Consider the following 18,440-nt stretch of genomic DNA (forward strand, 5'->3'; position numbering starts at 1 on the left):
CTACGTCTACTGGCGTGGCGGTGAGGGGACAGTCGCGTGGCCGATAGGCTGAGAAGACGACCAACAGGGCGATATGCCAGCGGTCAGGTTTGGATCCTTCTGACCGACCCAGTGCCCCTGGCTACTGACACGGGTGCAGTCGTTATGCCTCACCCCACCATCACCCAGCAATACCCTCAGTCCGGTGAAATTTCGCCATTGGATGCCGGACCCAGCGACACTTCTGCGCAGGCTCCTGTGGGTGGTGGTAGTGAGGTGCACGACCTCAAACCAGAGGGTGCTCTGTCCCAGCCACCAATTCTGGAGAGAAGCATTGAGGGACAAGGAGTCAGCCTGGAGGGGCCTCCAGAGATAGCGGTCTCCCCAGTGTGTGACCCTCTCCCCTGCAAACGGCGTCACTCCAGGTTCTTTTCCATAGATGTCACGTCCAGTCCCCGAAAGAAAAGCGGCGGGGGGATAGTGAGGAAATCTCAGCAGCTGCCGCTGTCCCCCGAGCAGGGTGCTTCGGGGTCGGTCGGGATGCACGAGGGCCCGTTCCATCCAGTACAATTTACCAAGCCGGACTTGTTCAATTTCTATGGGGAGGGGGTCAACAATAACCCCCTGCTTCTTAGCAGGTTATAGTTTGGAATACCCTCTGTCCCAACCGCTTCCTTCGGACACCTCTGCCACCATCCCGGACCTGTTTCCGGAGTTATTTACGAGGCTTTCCGGTGACCAGGGGCCCGGGAGAAGCCTTTGGCGATCCCGCCTGTCAATGATCCCGGTGTCGGGATCAAGGCAGGCCCTGGGTTGGTTGGTGGGCCCGGTGTCACCCGCCGCACTCAGCGTGGTGGAGGATTCAGGCCCGGAGGGCAACTGACTGAAGGCTGTCAGCTGCCCAGTGCCGGAGCGGAGGTTGCACATGAGGATCTCTGCAGTGGGGTGCAGGGCTCACTCGTGCCTGATACTGTGTCGTCCCTCACCCCCTCTGGGGGACTCCTGTAATCTGACACATCATAATTGAAGGTTCTTTTGTTTTTCTGCCTCTGTAGATAGTTCAGGTAGTGTCCTATTGGGCCCTCCCCACCACCTCCTTTCCCCTCTCTCCCCACCAGATCCCCTTTCTATCCCTTCTGTTGGTACAGAGGCGAGGGTATCTGGTCTCTCCAGCGCAAAGTTTAGTGCTTGCACCGTTTGTTTTTTGTACAATTGTGTTGTGGACTGTTTTAATAATCAGGGTACCCTACCCTACCCCCCCCCCCCCAACCCCTCCCCATACGTCGGTACTGAGGAGAGGGTACCCTGTTTCTCCAACACAAAATTACTGTTTGTACCATTTGGGCGTTTATATAATTTTACTTTTTTAATAAAAAGATATGGTCAATTCACTTACCGTGCACATCTTTGTGTTGTGGGGATGAAACCCATGCAGACACGGGGAGAATGTGCAAACTCCACGTGGACAGTGACCCAGGCCGGGATCGAACCCGAGTTCTTGGCGTCGTGAGGCAGCAGTGCTAACCACTGCACCACCGTGCCGCCCCCAGGATTGTTTCTACCACTGTACTCAGAGTTGCTTATTAGATTACTGTTATAAATATTACATTCCATGTGTGAATCGTATAACATCAATGGTATTGTAAAGTAAATCAATATTTCTAAGAACATTTCTAAGAAATAATCATATGCTATCATAAATGGAACTTATTTTCATATGTGATCCTCTTATGGCATTATTTAATTGGAGATAATTTTCACAGAATTCTGATTTTTTGCATTGACGACTGTTAGTTTACATGTTTTGATATGAATCCAGAAGCTGAGGACAGATGCACAATGAACAACACAAGTTTCCATTCGGACATAACAGAAATATCAATTGCAATAAATTTATTCAGGAACATTAGTTTGCAACACTAAAGTATCCTATGTTCTATCATGAGTTAAATTTGAAAATTGACATGATTATATGGAACAATACAGTGCAAAATTAACAAAGTCAAATTGATGAGCCTTAACTATCTTTGATTTTAAAAAGTGAGTTCCAAATTTAGACCAAACATATATACAGTTAAATATGGACTTGTATAAATTGTGCATAAAACAATGCATTATACCTGATATTCCTATTTCTATTCAAAAATGAAATTGGTCTGATTCACAAACAGAAAGAAACTACATCCAAAAAATCCACTGTTCTCAAGTAGTATACAAATCGCATGTAGTATAAAATTGTTCAGTGAAAGATGCTATTTCACTGGTTGGTCTATTTTACAGAACCAAATGGATCATGGATTTCTTTTAATTGTTTAACGGGTGCCTCATTCCCAGTTGGTTTTCCAGCCTGCCATTTCCAACAGCTACATCATAAGATGTAAATGAAAAATGTAATAACAGGACTGTCAGACCTTATGGCCAGGTAACATGTTGAATCTTTTTCTTTGGCTCTGTAGATCTCAACTCCACCTGCAGGCAAAAACAAAGTATTATTTGCAATACTAAATACTATTCAATTGTTCTGTGCGCCTGCGTATATAACAGCAATGATGCATGCGTTAAATTGTTACCAGGATTGAAATTGTGTTTGTAATAGCTGAATACAATTTGCATTTAGACTTTACAAAAGATTTACAAATCTTTTGTCTGTGTTTTATCAGTACTAGTTATGAGCAAAATACAATTTCCAACTCTGCAATGTAACATCAAAAAAAATAAGCAAATACAAACACTGTTTTTTGCCGATTTGTTTGATAGAGCATGAAGTTGATATGTTAAGACCATGTCATGAATCCCAGGTGTTTCAATTGTATGATATCCGCTACCTGGATTACTCTAGTAAAGCACAAAACTTAAGTTGGGTAAACTAAAGCAGGTGTTGCCGATGCATAATGCCGATATCTTCTCCCTGTAATTTTGACCAACACTTTAATGTTCACAAGAGCAAAATATTGTGGAAGCTGAAAATCTGAAACAAACAGAAAATGATGGAAATACTCGGCTGGTAAAATAGATCACTTTTCCTCTGAGTATTTTCCTGGTAATTGTCTTGTCTGCCGCTTGGCTCCTTGAAAATAATAGAAACGGTTTCAGTTAATCAATGCCAGTACTACAGACAGAGTTTGGAGTTTAGACTGTAGGAACGGAACTAACTCCTTTGGTTAAAGATGCTCTGGAGGCTGTCTGAGGAATTCACTAAATCAATCATTAACCCAAGTATGAAAATGAACAAAATAATTCCCACATCTGCCACTCGCACTTCCCTCACTGTATTCGGCAGTTTTGGTACCACTCACCAATATCGGATCCTTTCTACCCAGTCAGAACTAGCAACCCTTAGTTTCTACTTCATTACTATCATGAATTGAAAGACAGTTGATGATTAGATTTCTCATTCAGATCCTACGAATAAACTGAAGAATGCTACATTCTGAACCCATGAAACATTGTTCTAAAACACCGTTGGAAACCTAACTTCACAACTTCCTCTGATCTGCTGCACAGAGTGCAAAAGATGGATCAGCAAACTGGGGTGTGGGGTGATGACTTGTGTCATAATCTCTGTATTCCAAAGGGGTTGCTGCTTTCTATCCACCATAAATACAGAACTACTTTATCTGAACCTGGGGATGGGGGAAGAAAAGAAAAGGAAAACAATGGCAGGGCTGAGGGGAGTGCTTCCATAGGCCTGAGTCTAAAATAAGTTTTAATTCATGGAAGAAACAAACTATGATTACACCATTCAAAGGCAATAACTAATTTCAGTACAAGAAGAGATTCACTTCTCTTTTAAGGCCACAGATGACAATTTAGCTTTCGCAAGATGCCTGGGCCTACTTTCCACTTGGCCCTTCAGTACCTTTGCAACCAATTCATACAGACACTGAAAGAAACAAACAAAGGATTTACACAAATGCAAGAAAAAAATAGATAAGGAGGTACAAAACAACAATAGGGAGAAAGTAATGAAGAGCAAATATATGTTTTTAAAATGATAATGGCGAAAGTAATACATATTATTATGGACAAAATTCCAGGGTCTAACAACCAGCATACCTAATAAATAGGTAAAGATATTTTAGAAGTCTTTATTAGCTATAATTTCCTGAAGCTCTCCAGAATTGCAAATTATAGAGAAAGAAATTTGTCCCTGTAGCACCACTATGCAGACATCTCAGATTCCCCAGAGGCTGACAGCACTGCCGGTCCTCAATTATATTAATGGTGAATGCCGTTCAGTCTGCACAGATGGCAAAGACAAGTGGAAACTCCAAGCCATTACGGATGAAGCAAGTTATATTAAAGCATTGTTAGGGACTTAGCTTCAGTCCTGTGTGTAATTCTGGGCAACACTGTTGAGGAAAAACATCAATTTAACTTCATATCAAGAAACTGAAGAGAACACTGGTACAACCAAGGCTATGGGCCCCAACAACATCCAGGCTGTCATGCTGAAGGCTTGTGCTTCAGAACCAGCTGCACCTCTAACAAAGCTGCATCATCACCATTTGCCCTGCAAAGTGAAAAATTGCTAGGTATGGCCTGCCATAAAAAGCAGGACAAACGCAGTATGCTCAATTAACACCCCATCATCAGCCATCAGGAAAATTGAAAATGTTGTTGACTGCTATAAAGGGCACTTACTTACCAACAACCTGTTCGCAGATGCTCTATTTGGGTTACACAAGCACCACCCAGCTCCAGGCTTAATTTCAGTCTTAGAAAGAGCTGTATTCCAGTGGTAAGATATGAGGCAGCATTTAACTGAATGTGGCATCAAGGAGCCTCAGTAAAACTGATGTTAATGGGAATCAAGGGAAAAATTCTCCACTTGTTGAGGAGTCATACCTAGCACAAAGGAAGATGGTTGTGAATGTTGAAGGCCAATCATCTCAGCCCCAGGACATGACTGAAGGACTTCCTCATGGTAGCGTCCTAGACCCAACCATTTTCAGACGCTTCATCAATGACCTGTCCTTCAGCATATGGTCTGAAGTCCACTGGTTACTGTAAATCCTTCTATAACGAAGATGTCCAGGCGCAAGCAGCAAGCTGGACAACATTCACGCTTCAGCTGATAAGTGGCAAGTAACATTTGCAGCATGCAAGTTCCAAGAACCTTTTCTTCATGGTGAAACGCTCGGAACTCGCCAAAGGAATTTTTGATTTGGGTTTGTTCATTGTCACGTGTACTGAGGTAGTGAAAAGTATTTTTCTGTGAGCAGCTCAAACAGATCATTTAGTACATGAAAATAAAATAAAAAGAAAATGCATAAAAGGGCAACACAAGGTCCACAATGTAAGTACATAGACACCGCCATCGGGTGAAGCATACAGGAGTGTAGTATTAATCAGGTCAGTCCATAAGAGGGTCGCTTAGGAATCTGGTAACAGCGGGAAAAAAAGCTGTTTTTGAATCTGTTTGTGCGTGTTCTCAGACTTTTGTATCTCCTGCCCGATAGAAGAAGTTGGAAGAGTGAGTACGCCGGGTGGTAGGGGTCTTTGATTATGATGCCCGCTTTCCCCAGTCAGCAGGAGGTGCAGAGTCAATGGATGGGAGGCAGGTTTGTGTGATGGATTGGCTGTGTTCATGACTCTCTGAAGTTTCTTGCGGTATTAGGCCGAGCAGTTTCCATACCAGGCTGTGATGCAACCAGATAGGTGCTTTCAATGGTGCATCTGTAAAAGTTGGTAAGAGTCAGTGTGGACATACCGAATTTCCTTAGTTTCCTGAGGAAGTATAGGCGCTGTTGTGCTTTCTTGGTGGTAGCGCCGACTTGGGTCGACCAGGACAGATTTTTGGTGATGTGCACTCCTAGGAATTTGTGTGTCCATGGACAATCAATCATTAATAATTACAGAATGTGAGGTACAGAATGTAATCGAAAAGGCTAATGGAATGTTAATCTTTATCTCAAAAAAAAGGAATTGATACTTCAGATACACAGAGCCTTGGCCAGATTCCAGCTGAAATACTGCACTCAGTTTAGTGTAACACACTTCAGGAAGGGTATTGTGGTTTGGGCATAATGCAGATTCCCATCACAGTTTAAACGGTTATCGGGAAAAGTTGCATAAAGGTAGCTTGTGTACCCTTGAGTTTAGACGGTTGAGGAGAGAATTAATCAAGGTGTTTAAAATGGTGAAGTGATTTAATGTACTGATACAAAGAAGCTATTTCTTCTGGTGTGCAGAATAAGGGGCTGAGCATTTAGGAGTGAAATCAGCACTTTTTATGTAAAGGTAGTGGAAATCTAAATCTCTGTTCCCAAAAGTTATAAATACTGGGTCATTTGAAATTTTAACACCCAAGATCGATAGATTTTCTTTTGGTGAGGCCAAAGTATACAGCCACATGCAGCTGAAGTACAGGTCAACCACAACCCGATTGAATGGTACTGTTGACTTGAATGGCCTATTACTATGACTTAAAATCCATTACAAGAGGCTATTGATTTCTTGGATGCACGTGAAAACTTTTCAGCAAGTTTGTTTGAGGACACTGTCCTATTGTAGTCAATATACACCTTAATACATTCCTTCAAACTGGAGCAATAACTTTCCCCATCAATCTTACCTACTTTTTAAACCTCTTCCTTCTTTTGAAATAAAATTATTTACTTTGAAGGCTGTCTTCCTGGTGGTCATTACAATTATTTCAAAGGTTTAGGATCAGGCAGTGTGGATAAGCTGAGGAAGTGGCCAAAATCGTCCTGAATAGTAATGTTTATTTTCCTTTAACAAATCTCATCTTCAAAATCTGTCAAGTCGGCTGAATCACTTTGCTTCGGTGAACTTACCATGATAGGTAGAAAAACTGGACTTAAAAATAAGGTCAAATCTCAACCATATCCTCCAGCTGCATACCAAAATGCATTACACCACTCAACAAATGTTTACTGCCACTAAATTGCTCATTGATTTTCCTGTCAAACATGATTTGCAGTCATCATCTCATATTTACTGACAACAATTTGGGTGCAGATGGCCAGATATGTATTTTCATTTTTTACTTTGATTTCTAGATGGTTTGTTCGGATTAGTTTAATTATCAACTTTCTTTCTTGTAATTTGAACTTAGCAGTCAACTGACTGTCAAGGACTTAATCTGATAAATTGTACAAAGCTTTGTCCTTGTAGCTGAAGGCAGGCCCTCCACTCATACATAAGGAATTGATCATTTGTAAGGACAGTACCAAATTGTCTATAAAGGGAAGTTTCTGATGCAAGAGATGCTGCTTTGCTCGAAAGATGGGGAACCAACTATTTGCAAGTGGGAAATCCATCTACTGGTGCCAGAAATCAATGTGCTAGCCAGTGTTAATATTTATTCACTACAAAAACAGTTTCCTAACCACATGTGCCTATCCTGTTTCCGGCAACATGGATCTAACCTATTCTTACAAGCTGACATAGTGTGTTTCAATAACTTGCACTGAGTCCATTCCACAGCTCACAGGTTTTGCCTGTTCTGTGCCCTAAATCTCATACATTTCATCTTATGTTTATGATCATTCATTCTGTCAGAAGTAGAAAAACTGAAGTGTGAGCTACTGGGCCTCGGCATGATGCCAATTGTCACCATAAGTGTAGCCTTTCAATACTCTTTATTTTACACATGAATGATCACTTGGTTAAGAGGACTAATTGAGTTTTCTTGGACATGTAGGTACATACAATAGAGTCAGGGATCTGGAATGCACCTCCTGAGAGATTGGTGGAATTTCAGTGAATAGTAATAGTCAAAGCAAAATTGGATAAATACTTGAAGACAAAAAGATTGACAGGGCGATCAGGAAAGAGCGGGGTGCTGGGATTAACTAGATAGTTCTTTAATAGGACAAATATAGGTATGATGGGGCGAATTGCCTCCTTCTCTACTGAAGCATTCTATGATTCTAAACAGCAGCCAGCTTTTCCTATTTTTGTCCTCAGGGAAAGCCCGTCCTCTAGAAACAAAGTTCAGGAAAAATAAAGAGATGAAAACTAGCTGCACCTGGGGCAGGTTTCTCCATCCCATCGCACCATATTTCTGGTTCAGCACATCGTCGGGATTCTCTGTTTCGTTGGCTGGTCAATGGGGTTTCCATTGTGGGGCAGCCCCACGCCGTCAGAAAACTCCCGGGCTGCCGGCAAAATGGAGAGTCCCTTGCTTCGTGCAGGGGCACCAGCTTGGCAGCCCTGGTCACGGCTCCCCTGCCGTTTCCGCCGGCCAGGTACTCCACCAGCCCTGTAGTGGTGGCGGCTTTGGGGCCAATGGAGGAGGCATGCGGGGGAAGTGGGAGTGTCGGGCTGGTCCCCAATATGTGACAACCACCGATTTGTCCCGGGGAAGATGGATGGCGGGTTTCGAGCGTGGCGGAGGTGGGAAGGATGGGCGACTTGTTGCTGGAAGGGAGATTCGCACCAGCTGAGGGCGCTGGAGAAGTTCAGGCTGCGAGGGGGAATGACTTTCGGTACTTGCAGGTGCGGGATTTCATACGTAGACAGGTGTCGTCCTTTCCACGCCTTCCACCAAGGGGGATCCAGGACAGGGTAATTTCCAGGGGTGAGGCAGGAGAGGGGAGAGTCTCAGATATTTATAAGGAGCTTATGGGAGCGGAGGACACAGGGCCCGAGGAACTGAAACTTAAGTGGGAGGAGGAGCTTGGTGGGGAGTTGGAGGGAGGCTTATGGGCAGACGCTCTGAGGAGGGTAAATGGAACCGCAACATGTGCCAGTCTCGGTCTGATTCAGTTCAAGGTGGTTCACCGGGCCCACATGACGGTGGTCCGGATGATCAAATTCTTTGGGCTGGAGGACAAGTGTGCTAGATGTGGGGGAGGTCCAGCGAACCATGTCCACAAGTTCTGGGCGTGTCCAAAACTCAGGGAATACTGGCAGGGATATCCTAGGTACTGAAAACAAGGGTGGTGATGAGTCCAGAGGTGGCGTTTTCTGGAGTGTCAGGAGGGGATAGAGGCCGACGTTGTGGCCTTTGCTTCCCAGATAGCCCGGCGACAGATACTTTTGGCCTGCAGGGACTCAAAGCCCCCAAAGACCGAAGTATGGCTGTCGGACATGGCAAGCTTTCTCGGCTTGGAAAAAAAATCAAGTTCGCCTTACGAGGATCACTATCGGGGTTCGCCCGGAGGTGGCAACCATCCATCGACTTCTTCGCGGGGAACTAATCGTCAGCAGGTTGGGAGGGGGGGGGGGGGGGGGGGGGGGGGAGGGGGGGGAGTAGAATAGTGTAGAGTAGGGGGGAAGAATAGGTGGGTCTATCTGCGAGAGTGGTACTGTTATTTGCACTATGTTTTTTGTAATTGGTATCTGCACACTAATGCATATGGTTACTGTTTACAATGCCAAAAATACCTCAATAAAATTGTTTGTAAAAAAAAAATGGAGAATCCCGACGCCAGAAAATTTAGCCCCAGACTCTTGGCCTTTCACATTGCACCTGAATTTCCAGGGTCTCTCCAGGTAGTAGAGCCCTGCAGCAGCCGCAGGAAAGGGTTAGAAATGTTGTAACAATGTCAGCGCAAAGTAGCATTGTCAGTCTTAATGCTTAAATACCTTTTCCTGCAGCCATGGGGTGTGGATATCTCCTGAAACTGACACAGGCGCTTTGCATGAGGACACTGCTCAAATCAGAGAATCTGAGGGAAACCAGCGGCATGCTAACAAAGATCTCCAAGGTAAACATAGCAAGTAGGAGCAGGAAGAGGCTATTTGGCTCTTCGAGCCTGCTCAACCATTCATGGCTGACCATCCAACTCAATAGTCTAATCCCGCCTTCCCCCCCCATATCCTTTGATCCCCTTCGCCCCAAGTACTATATCTAACTGCTTCTGAAGTATAATTTTTTGTCCAGCAGGTCATCAGACTTAGGGGTCCTCGGACTGTAGTTGTGCTCTAGTTTTCTAGCCTATACTTCGCAGGCGACAGGGGCAGGAAATTCAAGCACACCTGGTCCAGATACACACAGTGTGCTCAGTACCGGAAAGCAGGAAATTCATTCTCATAAGGTTTATATCAATCTTTCCATTAATTTTCATATCATTGTCCGCAAACATTAAAAAATGTTGGTGTCCCAATGTAATATCTATCAACGAGGCAGCTGTGCTATAACCTTTTCTTTCCAATCATCTAGGCCCACAGTGTAAACGGGGGAAAAAAAATCAAATAAGAAATATGAGCAGAAATAGGACCAAGTTCCTTGGGCTTTGAGGGCAGGATTCTTGGTGATAGAGGGATAGATAAAGCTCACGGGTCACAGCTCAGATCTTACTCTGTAGGGCTTCTAATGCCTAAAATACTTCACCACCATAAGACGTTAAATGGAAGATAAGCTCATAAGTTTTAGCATAGAAGAATAGCATATTTGAAGATCAAATGATACCTCTTGAAATGCAGCAACAGGTTTCTTTAAAAGTTCACAGCAGCAAAAAATAGATAGAAAATTTGAAATCATGCACATTTTAAAATTATGCTTACAGTACTTCTGCAAACTTTTAAAATCCTGGCTCACCTCGCCTTTTAATAAATTGATTGCAGAGAGAGGGAAAAAGAACTTATACCAGCTACTAACACTTGGCAGTGATAGAGCACTACATTTGCTATTCTGAATAATAACCAACAAGAGAGACAGAACACATGATCTGAGCAGAACTAAGATTAAGCACACAGCATCCATTGAACAACAGAAGTATAACTGAGAACACATTGACTAGAGACTGCAGTGAGAACTGACGCTGAAATGTGAGCTTTGGACTAGGATGTCTTGTGTATCTATTTTTATTCAAATATATCTAACTATGTTAGGTAATAAATGTCACTCAACAAACAACAAACAAATGTAAGCTCAGACACAATTATGTTTATTGGACCAAATGCACTAAGTTGAACTATTACAGAATACTAATTTATGAAATCATTTCCAATTAGTATAACAACAAGCTGATCCAATGTGATTCTTCAACAGGGCCTGTTCTTCAGCTTTTATAATTCATGGTCGTTTAAGCAAATTCCATAAAAAGTTACATTACAGCTGCTACATCTCAATTACACAAGCGTGCAAAAAAAATCTACGCCTGCATGTCCTGTTAGCTCTGCTAAAAACGGTAAATTTTAAAACTTACTGGTGCATCTCCCTCTCCATCGTTTGCAAGTGCTCGCTTTAGTTTTATGGGGTTGGTGCCTCCAGAAGTTGAGTAAGGCAATGGTGAGGTTTTCAAAGGCATATTGCCTCCATGCTTCATGGCAGCCATACCATTGCTGGGCACAACATTTCGAATTGGACTTTTGACTGTATTATTATCGGTCAGAATATTTGTGCCACTTGGCTGGACAGCAAGTTTATTCGTGGGGCTGGTACCCATGACCCTTGGTGGCAACGGCTTTACTTGATCAGCCATTGCATTTTCGGTCTTCATCAGTTTTATTTTCGTACTTGTAGAGCTGCCATCAAACACAATTAGAGGTCTTTTCCTTGAGCCCTCCATTGATGATCTGCAAAATAAGTGATAAAATGTGGTAAGCTGACTGGTATGTTAAAAGCCTTGAAATGCAAAATAATTCTTTCTTCTTTATAAAATATTGATCAATAGAGATAAATATAGTCCTTAGGAACTATTTAATATTTTCCACCAAATTTGTACCACTCAAGTGGCAGACAATGCTCATCTCCAATAAAGAGTTTAACTATCTCTCCACAGTCAACGTCAATGCCAGTGCTTAATGCCCCACCTTCAAGAATCCGAGAGGTCGCCACTGACCAGAAAAATAACTGGACTAGTCATATAAATACTGTGGCTAAAAGAGCAGGTCAGAAGTAGAGAATTCTGTAGTGAGTAATTCCTGACTACCCAAGGCCTGACCACCATTTAAAAGGCAGAAATCAGGAGTGTGATGGAATACTGTCCACTTGTCTGGATGAGTGAAACTTTAACAACACTCAAGAGGCTTGACACAAACCAAGATAAAGTAGCCTGCTTGATTGGCCCCCCATCCACCACCGTAAACATTTACTCCCTCCCCCACTGGTGGCTGCAGTGTTTACCATATACAAGATGCAGCAACTCACCTAAACTCCTTTATGACAGTACCTTCCAAACCCATGACATCTACCAACTAGAGGGCAAGGAAAACAGACATATGGAAAAACCACCCCCTGCAAGTTCCCATCCAAACCACACACAATCCTGACTTAAGGCCTATTATTGTTCACTGTAATTGGGCCAGAAATCTAAAACTCCGTTCTGAAAAGCACGGTGGAAGCTCCTACACCAGATGGACACAGCAGTTCAAGAAGCAGTTCACCACCTTCTCAAGGGCAATTAGGTGTGTGCAACAAATGCTTGTCTTGCCAGCGCTGCTCACATCCCATCAAAGAATAAAGAAAAACTACAAACAATATAAGTGATTACAAAGATGTTCTGCAAGTAGGTGGGAACTACAGTACAAGGAACCTGTGTTTCAGTGAACTGCAAATAAGAGTATAACACATTAATGTTGATAAACAGATCTCTGATGTCATATATAATTGGTACATAGTTAAATTAAAATATTATAAACTTCAATCAAAATATTGTTATGACCTTCTTGCCTAGTACCATGATATTATGGATTTACTTGTAGCATTGCACAAAATGCTCAGATTTTTAAAAATTGCAGCTTTTTCTACGTATAACAGCAAACATTTACACAAGCCCCTGCAAAACAAATCATTTTTAGAGCAAAATAGATTACCTTGAATGTTGAAAACCTATAATACTGAAGTAGAAAAGGGTAGTCAGCAACGTCATGGTTGCATGAATTATAAATAATAAGCAACAATTGGCATGATCTTAATGAATACAAATACCAGACCAAACACATGCAAATATCCAAATTTATATTCAAAATTAGGTAATATAATTTTATTCATTAAGGTTTCTAAAAAACATTTAAGCATTCTCAAACAAAATGGCAAGACTGCAGTCTCATATCAATCAAAAGATTGCAGCTGAACTTTTCCTTGAAACCACATGAATTTCAGAGATAATTCAGTGAATTGAAGCTATTTCTTTTTGTGTGCTATAATATTCACATAGCCAAGTATGAACGAGAACTTCACTGAACCAATTGGAGCAGGAAGAACTTTTAAAACTGGCAGTTAAAAAAATAGTTAATTGACCAATTCTGCCAAATAAATTTCTGTTGCCAAAGTGAATACGTCAGTTTCTTAATGCTAACTGTGCGAAAACCATCGTTGACAACCATCACCCCATTCAATTTAAAACGAAAACATCGCTTGAAGCCAATAGCGGCTCATACAATATCAAACCATAAAGATAAATACACTGATTAACATTTTTGATTCACTACAATACACAAATGACATGCCTTTTACTCTCTGTAGCACACATGGGCTGTTGTCCTCTTTTTTCAGCCATCATTTTTCCCCATCTATTCTTGGGCAGCTCTCTCTGTGGCAGTGGAATGACATGCTGAAGATACACTTCAACAATCTGATCCTTCTCAGCGTTATGGAGGTTCTCAGTAGTTATTTTTCTCTAAAGGAAACCAAGCAGATCTAGTTTAATTCCACAAACAATTACACTTGATAACCGCAACACTGGAAATGTTACTTTCCAGCTGTTCTCTATAACACAGCCCCATGCCTATCTCAAATAAGAAAGAATCAGGCCATCACCCATGACAATTAATACCATTAATTCATGCTCAATTATCCACTTTCAACACACTGCATTTTCTGGAAGAATATTATTCTAATTAAAAAAGTGGATTTGTGAAAAAACATATTGGGGCAGGGGAGGGCAGTTACCATTGACCAGAAACCTAATTGGGCTCGCCATATAAATACTGTACTGGGGTTACAAGAGGTTGAGAATTCTGCAGTGACTAACTCAGCTCCTGACTCCTCAAAGCCTGTTCACTTGTAAGGCGTATGTCAGGAGTGTGATTGAATATTTCTTGTCTGGATAAAGTGTAGTTCCAACATTTCAATGCTATCAACTCCCTGATGATACAGTAACTGATGAACAGTAATGCCCCACATTCAATAGAATGTGAAGATTGCGGCCACCTCAATTCCACAGGTTTAGTGTGGTATTTTATACTTGCAGAATGTAATGACTTTGGTCTATGGCACTAGTTCGAAAACCACAATGGAAGAAAACCCAGTTAGTGCAATTTGAAAGTAAACAAATATCAAATGTGTTAAAATGATCGTCCATAGCAAGCTATTTTGCTTAATATCGATATTTAAAACTGGGTGAAGGCTTTCATATCTGTCGAACACAGAACTTGTTAGAGGTCAAACATCTTCAACATGAATTCAGGACACCATTGTCTAATTTTGCCTTCCTATAACTCAGTTAGTTATCGTATTTTCCTAATTACCGCTTGTCTATTACTGTCAGCTTAACCAAGGAGGAAAAGACAAGGCAAAAGAAATGAGGAATTTTTAAAAATCAGTCAGTCATTATGACACAAAGGAAGGTCATCAAGTCCATGTAAAGCTCTCTGCAAAACAATCCAGTAAGTCCCATTCCCCCTCTGTAGCCATACAAGTTTACTTCCCTCAAGTGGTCATCCAATTTTCTTTTGAAATCATTGACTTCCCCACCTTCATCAGCATGGAGTTCTAGGTCTTTGCCACTTGCTACATTAAAAAAGTTCTTCCTCACATCCCTCTCAAACTTTAAAACTTCAAAACCGTAAATCTGCATTTCCTAATTCTTGTACCATCAGCTAACGGGAAAAGCTTTTCGTTGTCTACTATATAAACTCGTCTCAATACTGCACACTTCTACCAAATCTCCACTCGATCTTCTTTTCTCCAAGGAGAACAATGCCAGCTTCCCCAAATTAACCTTGCAGCTAAAATCCTACGAATCCAATCTGTATTTCTGCTGCTCAAGTCTTTAAAATAGCACAACTTCAAGGCAACATTTTCTAATTTGGAATAAAACAGAAAATACTGCAAATATTCAGCACATCAGGCAGCATCTGTGGAGAGTGTGTTTTAGGTCAATGACCCTTCACCCTTCCATTTTTTCCCCAAGATTTCCAGCATGTGCATATTTTGTTACTGCATTATCCAATCTGGGAGAGTTTGCTTCGCCACTGACATATGTGGCATCGACACAAGTTTAGTTTTTAAGCTGCCAATTTGATAGTTTGCACATTATGAGGAATAGGTTGCTGCCAGTGTGTCCAATCTCGGACCTGTCCAGTGACAGTGGTGCTTGCCCCAGGTTCTGAGGTGCATGGTTGGCTTATCTAGTTGTTTATTTCAGGCAATGACTGGACTGGTGAGGGAGCAGATTGCAGGGGCTCTAACCTAAATTTTTAATTTCTCTCTGGCCCAGGGAAGGTGCCAGAGAACAGCTAATGTGATTCCAATATTTAAGAAGGGTTGTAGAAGGGCAGCACGGTGGCCTAGTGGTTAGCACAACCGCTTCACGGCGCTGAGGTCCCAGGTTCGATCCCGGCTCTGGGTCACTGTCCGTGTGGAGTTTGCACATTCTCCCCGTGTCTGCGTGGGTTTCACCCCCACACCCCAAAAATGTGCAGAGTAGGTGGATTGGCCACGCTAAATTGCCCCTTAATTGGAAAAAATAATTGGGTAATCTAAATTTATTTTAAAAAAAAGAAGGGTTGTAGAAATAAGACTGGGAACTACAGACCAGTGTGTCTCATGTCAGTGGTAGGGAAACTATTGGAGAAAATACTGGAAGAAAGAATCCATCTCCTCTTGGAGAGGCAAGATTTGATCAGTGATAATCAGCTTGGCTTTATCATAGGGAGGTCATGCCTAACAAATTTGATTGAATCGTTTGAGGAGGTGACCGGGTGGATAGTGCAGTTGATGTTGTTTATATAGGATTTCAGCAAAGCCTTTGACAAGGTCCCACATGGGAGATTTCTAAAGAAGACAAATGCACATGGTTTACAGGGTACTTTGATAAGGTGGATTCAAAATTGGTTTAGTTGTAGACAAAGGCTGCTTTAGTATGCCAGTGGCATATCACAGGGATTTGTGCTGGGTCCCCTGTTATTCGTCATTTAAATAAACAACATAGATGATTATGTGGGGGGGTAAGAACAGTAAGTTTGCGGATGTCACAAAGATTGGCCGGGTAATTAACATTAGGGTTGAGTGTCTTGGGTTACAGGACAAATGGAATTTAACCCTGAAAAGTGAGAGGTGATACACTTTAGAAGAAGTAATCTGACAAGGAAGTATTCAATGAATGGCATGACACTGAGAAGTTCTGAGGAACAAAGGGACCTTGGCGTGTTTGTCCATAGCTCTCTGAAAGCAGAGGGCAGGTTCATACACACATGCCTATACACACACGACTGTGGCGCAAAACTCAGCTCGACTACATCTACAACTTTGCTGATGACACGACCATAATGGGTACTCCGGTTTCCTCCCACAAATCCCGAAAGACATGCTTGGTAAGTGAATTGGACATTCTGAATTCTCCCTCTGTGTACCCGAACAGGTGCCGGAATGTGATTCGGGGCTTTTCACAGTAACTTCATTGCACTGTTGATATAAGCCTACTTGTGACAATAATAAAGGTCATTATTAGTGGGTCAGATCTCAAACAATGACGAGTCAGAGTACAGGAGGGAGACAGAGAACCTAGTGGCATGGTGCAACAACAACAATCTCTCCCTCCATGTCAGCAAAACTAATGGGCTGGTCATCAACTTCAGGAAGCAAAGTGTTGTACACTCCCCTCTCTGCAACAATGGTGCTGAGGGAGAGATGGTTGACAGCTTCAAAGTCCTAGATGTACACGTCACCAACAATCTGTCCTGGTCCACCTACATCAGCGCTATGATCAAGAAAGCACAACAACACCTATACTTCCCCAGGAAACTAAGGAAATTCGCCATATCCACAATGACTCTTAGATGCACCATCGAAAGCATCCTATCTGGCAGCATCACAGCTTGGTATGGAACTGCTCTGCCCAAGACCGTAAAAAACAAGAATCATGAACACAGCAGTCCCACACGCGAACCCGCCTCCCGTCCAATGACTGTCTATATCTTTCTCTGCCTCGGGAAAGTGGGCAGCATAATCAAAGATTCCTCCTATCTGGGGTATTCTCTCTTCCAACCTCTTCCATCAGGCAGAAGATACAAAAGTCTGAGTACTCGCACTGACAGATTCAAAAACAGTTTCTTGCCTGCTGTTGCCACACTCCTGAATGGCCCTGTTATGGAGTGAACTGATCTCTCCGCACATCTTCTCTATTTTGTAGCACTACACTCCATATGCTTCACCCGATGTCTATGTATTTACACTGTGTATCTATTGTATCCCCTATGTTTTTCCTGTATTGTAAGATCTGATTGGACCTTACACAGAACAATACTCTTCCCTGTACCTCAGTACATGTGACAATAAATCTAATAGGCTGGTGGAAAAAACATAAGGGTCACTTACATTTATCAATCGAGGCACCGACTACAAGTGCAGGGAGGTCAAATCGGACTTGTATAGAAATTTGGTGAAGCCACAGCTGGAGTACTGTGAAATTCTGGTTGCCACATTATAGGATGTGACTGCACTGGAATGGGTGCAGAGGAGATTCACCAGGATGTTGCCCGTCATGGAATGCTTAAGTTAGGAAGAGAGTTTGGATAGGCTTGGGTTGTTTTTCCTGGAGCGTAGAAGACTGAGGGGTGGCCTGATCGAGGTGCACAAGATTATGAGGGGCATGGACAGGGCGCTTAGTTGAAGGGTCAGTTACGAGGGGACACAAGCTCAAGATGACGGGCAGGAGGTTTCGGGGTGGGGGGGGGGGTGGGGGTGAGGAAATAATTTTTTTACCCAGAGGTTGGTGACCGTCTGGAATGCACTGCCTGGTAGGGTGGTAGAGGTGGGTTGCCTCACATCCTTTAAAAAGTTCCTGGATGAGTACTTGGCACGTCATAACATTCACAGCTATGCGGCAAATGGGATTAGGTAGACAGGTCAGTTGTTTTTCATGTGTTGGTGTTGACTGGATGGGCTGAAGGGCCTCTTCTGCTCTGTGCGACTCTGATCCCCAGAGGAGTCACCAGCAGATACAACAATGAGTTCGGGCCGGGCCCATTACACAACTGGTTGAGTTGCGGCTCGGGGTACGGAAGTGGATCACGGGGTACAGTCCCCATCGCCTCACCTGCTGCAAAAGGTGCAAGAGGAAGTCGCCGGACAGGATCTCCGGGTGCAGCAACAGCTGCGAATCAAACTCCCTCAGGCCGACCTCAGCAACCGCCATCTTCCCAATCGCCCAGACTACTGGCGCCACGTGATCTCCATTCAGACCAATCAGAGCGTCCAGCAACCGTCTGACGTCACAGCCGGGATAGCGCGTAGGCGCGAATCTGGCTTGGTCCATTTTCGGGGGCGGGGGGGGGAGAGGAGGGTGTGTGGGGGGGGGGGGGGGGGGGGGGGGAGGGTG

The 18,440-nt window shown here is 43.0% G+C and overlaps 1 protein-coding gene across 1 annotated transcript; it reads right to left on the reverse strand.

Annotated features, from left to right (window-relative positions):
- Window positions 1-1,838: 1,838 nt before the first annotated feature.
- On the reverse strand, window positions 1,839-18,379 carry c14h2orf49 (chromosome 14 C2orf49 homolog). Its single transcript, XM_038818298.1, has 4 exons — window positions 18,159-18,379; window positions 13,348-13,517; window positions 11,103-11,472; window positions 1,839-2,448 (listed from the first exon to the last, which is right to left on the reverse strand). Exons 1-4 carry the CDS (start codon window positions 18,375-18,377, stop codon window positions 2,392-2,394), a joined length of 816 nt encoding a protein of 271 aa, XP_038674226.1. The 5' UTR covers window positions 18,378-18,379; the 3' UTR covers window positions 1,839-2,391.
- Between the last annotated feature and the right edge of the window lie 61 nt (window positions 18,380-18,440).

Source organism: Scyliorhinus canicula, chromosome 14 (assembly GCF_902713615.1).
Source record: "Scyliorhinus canicula chromosome 14, sScyCan1.1, whole genome shotgun sequence".
Classification (NCBI taxonomy): Eukaryota; Metazoa; Chordata; class Chondrichthyes; order Carcharhiniformes; family Scyliorhinidae; genus Scyliorhinus; species Scyliorhinus canicula.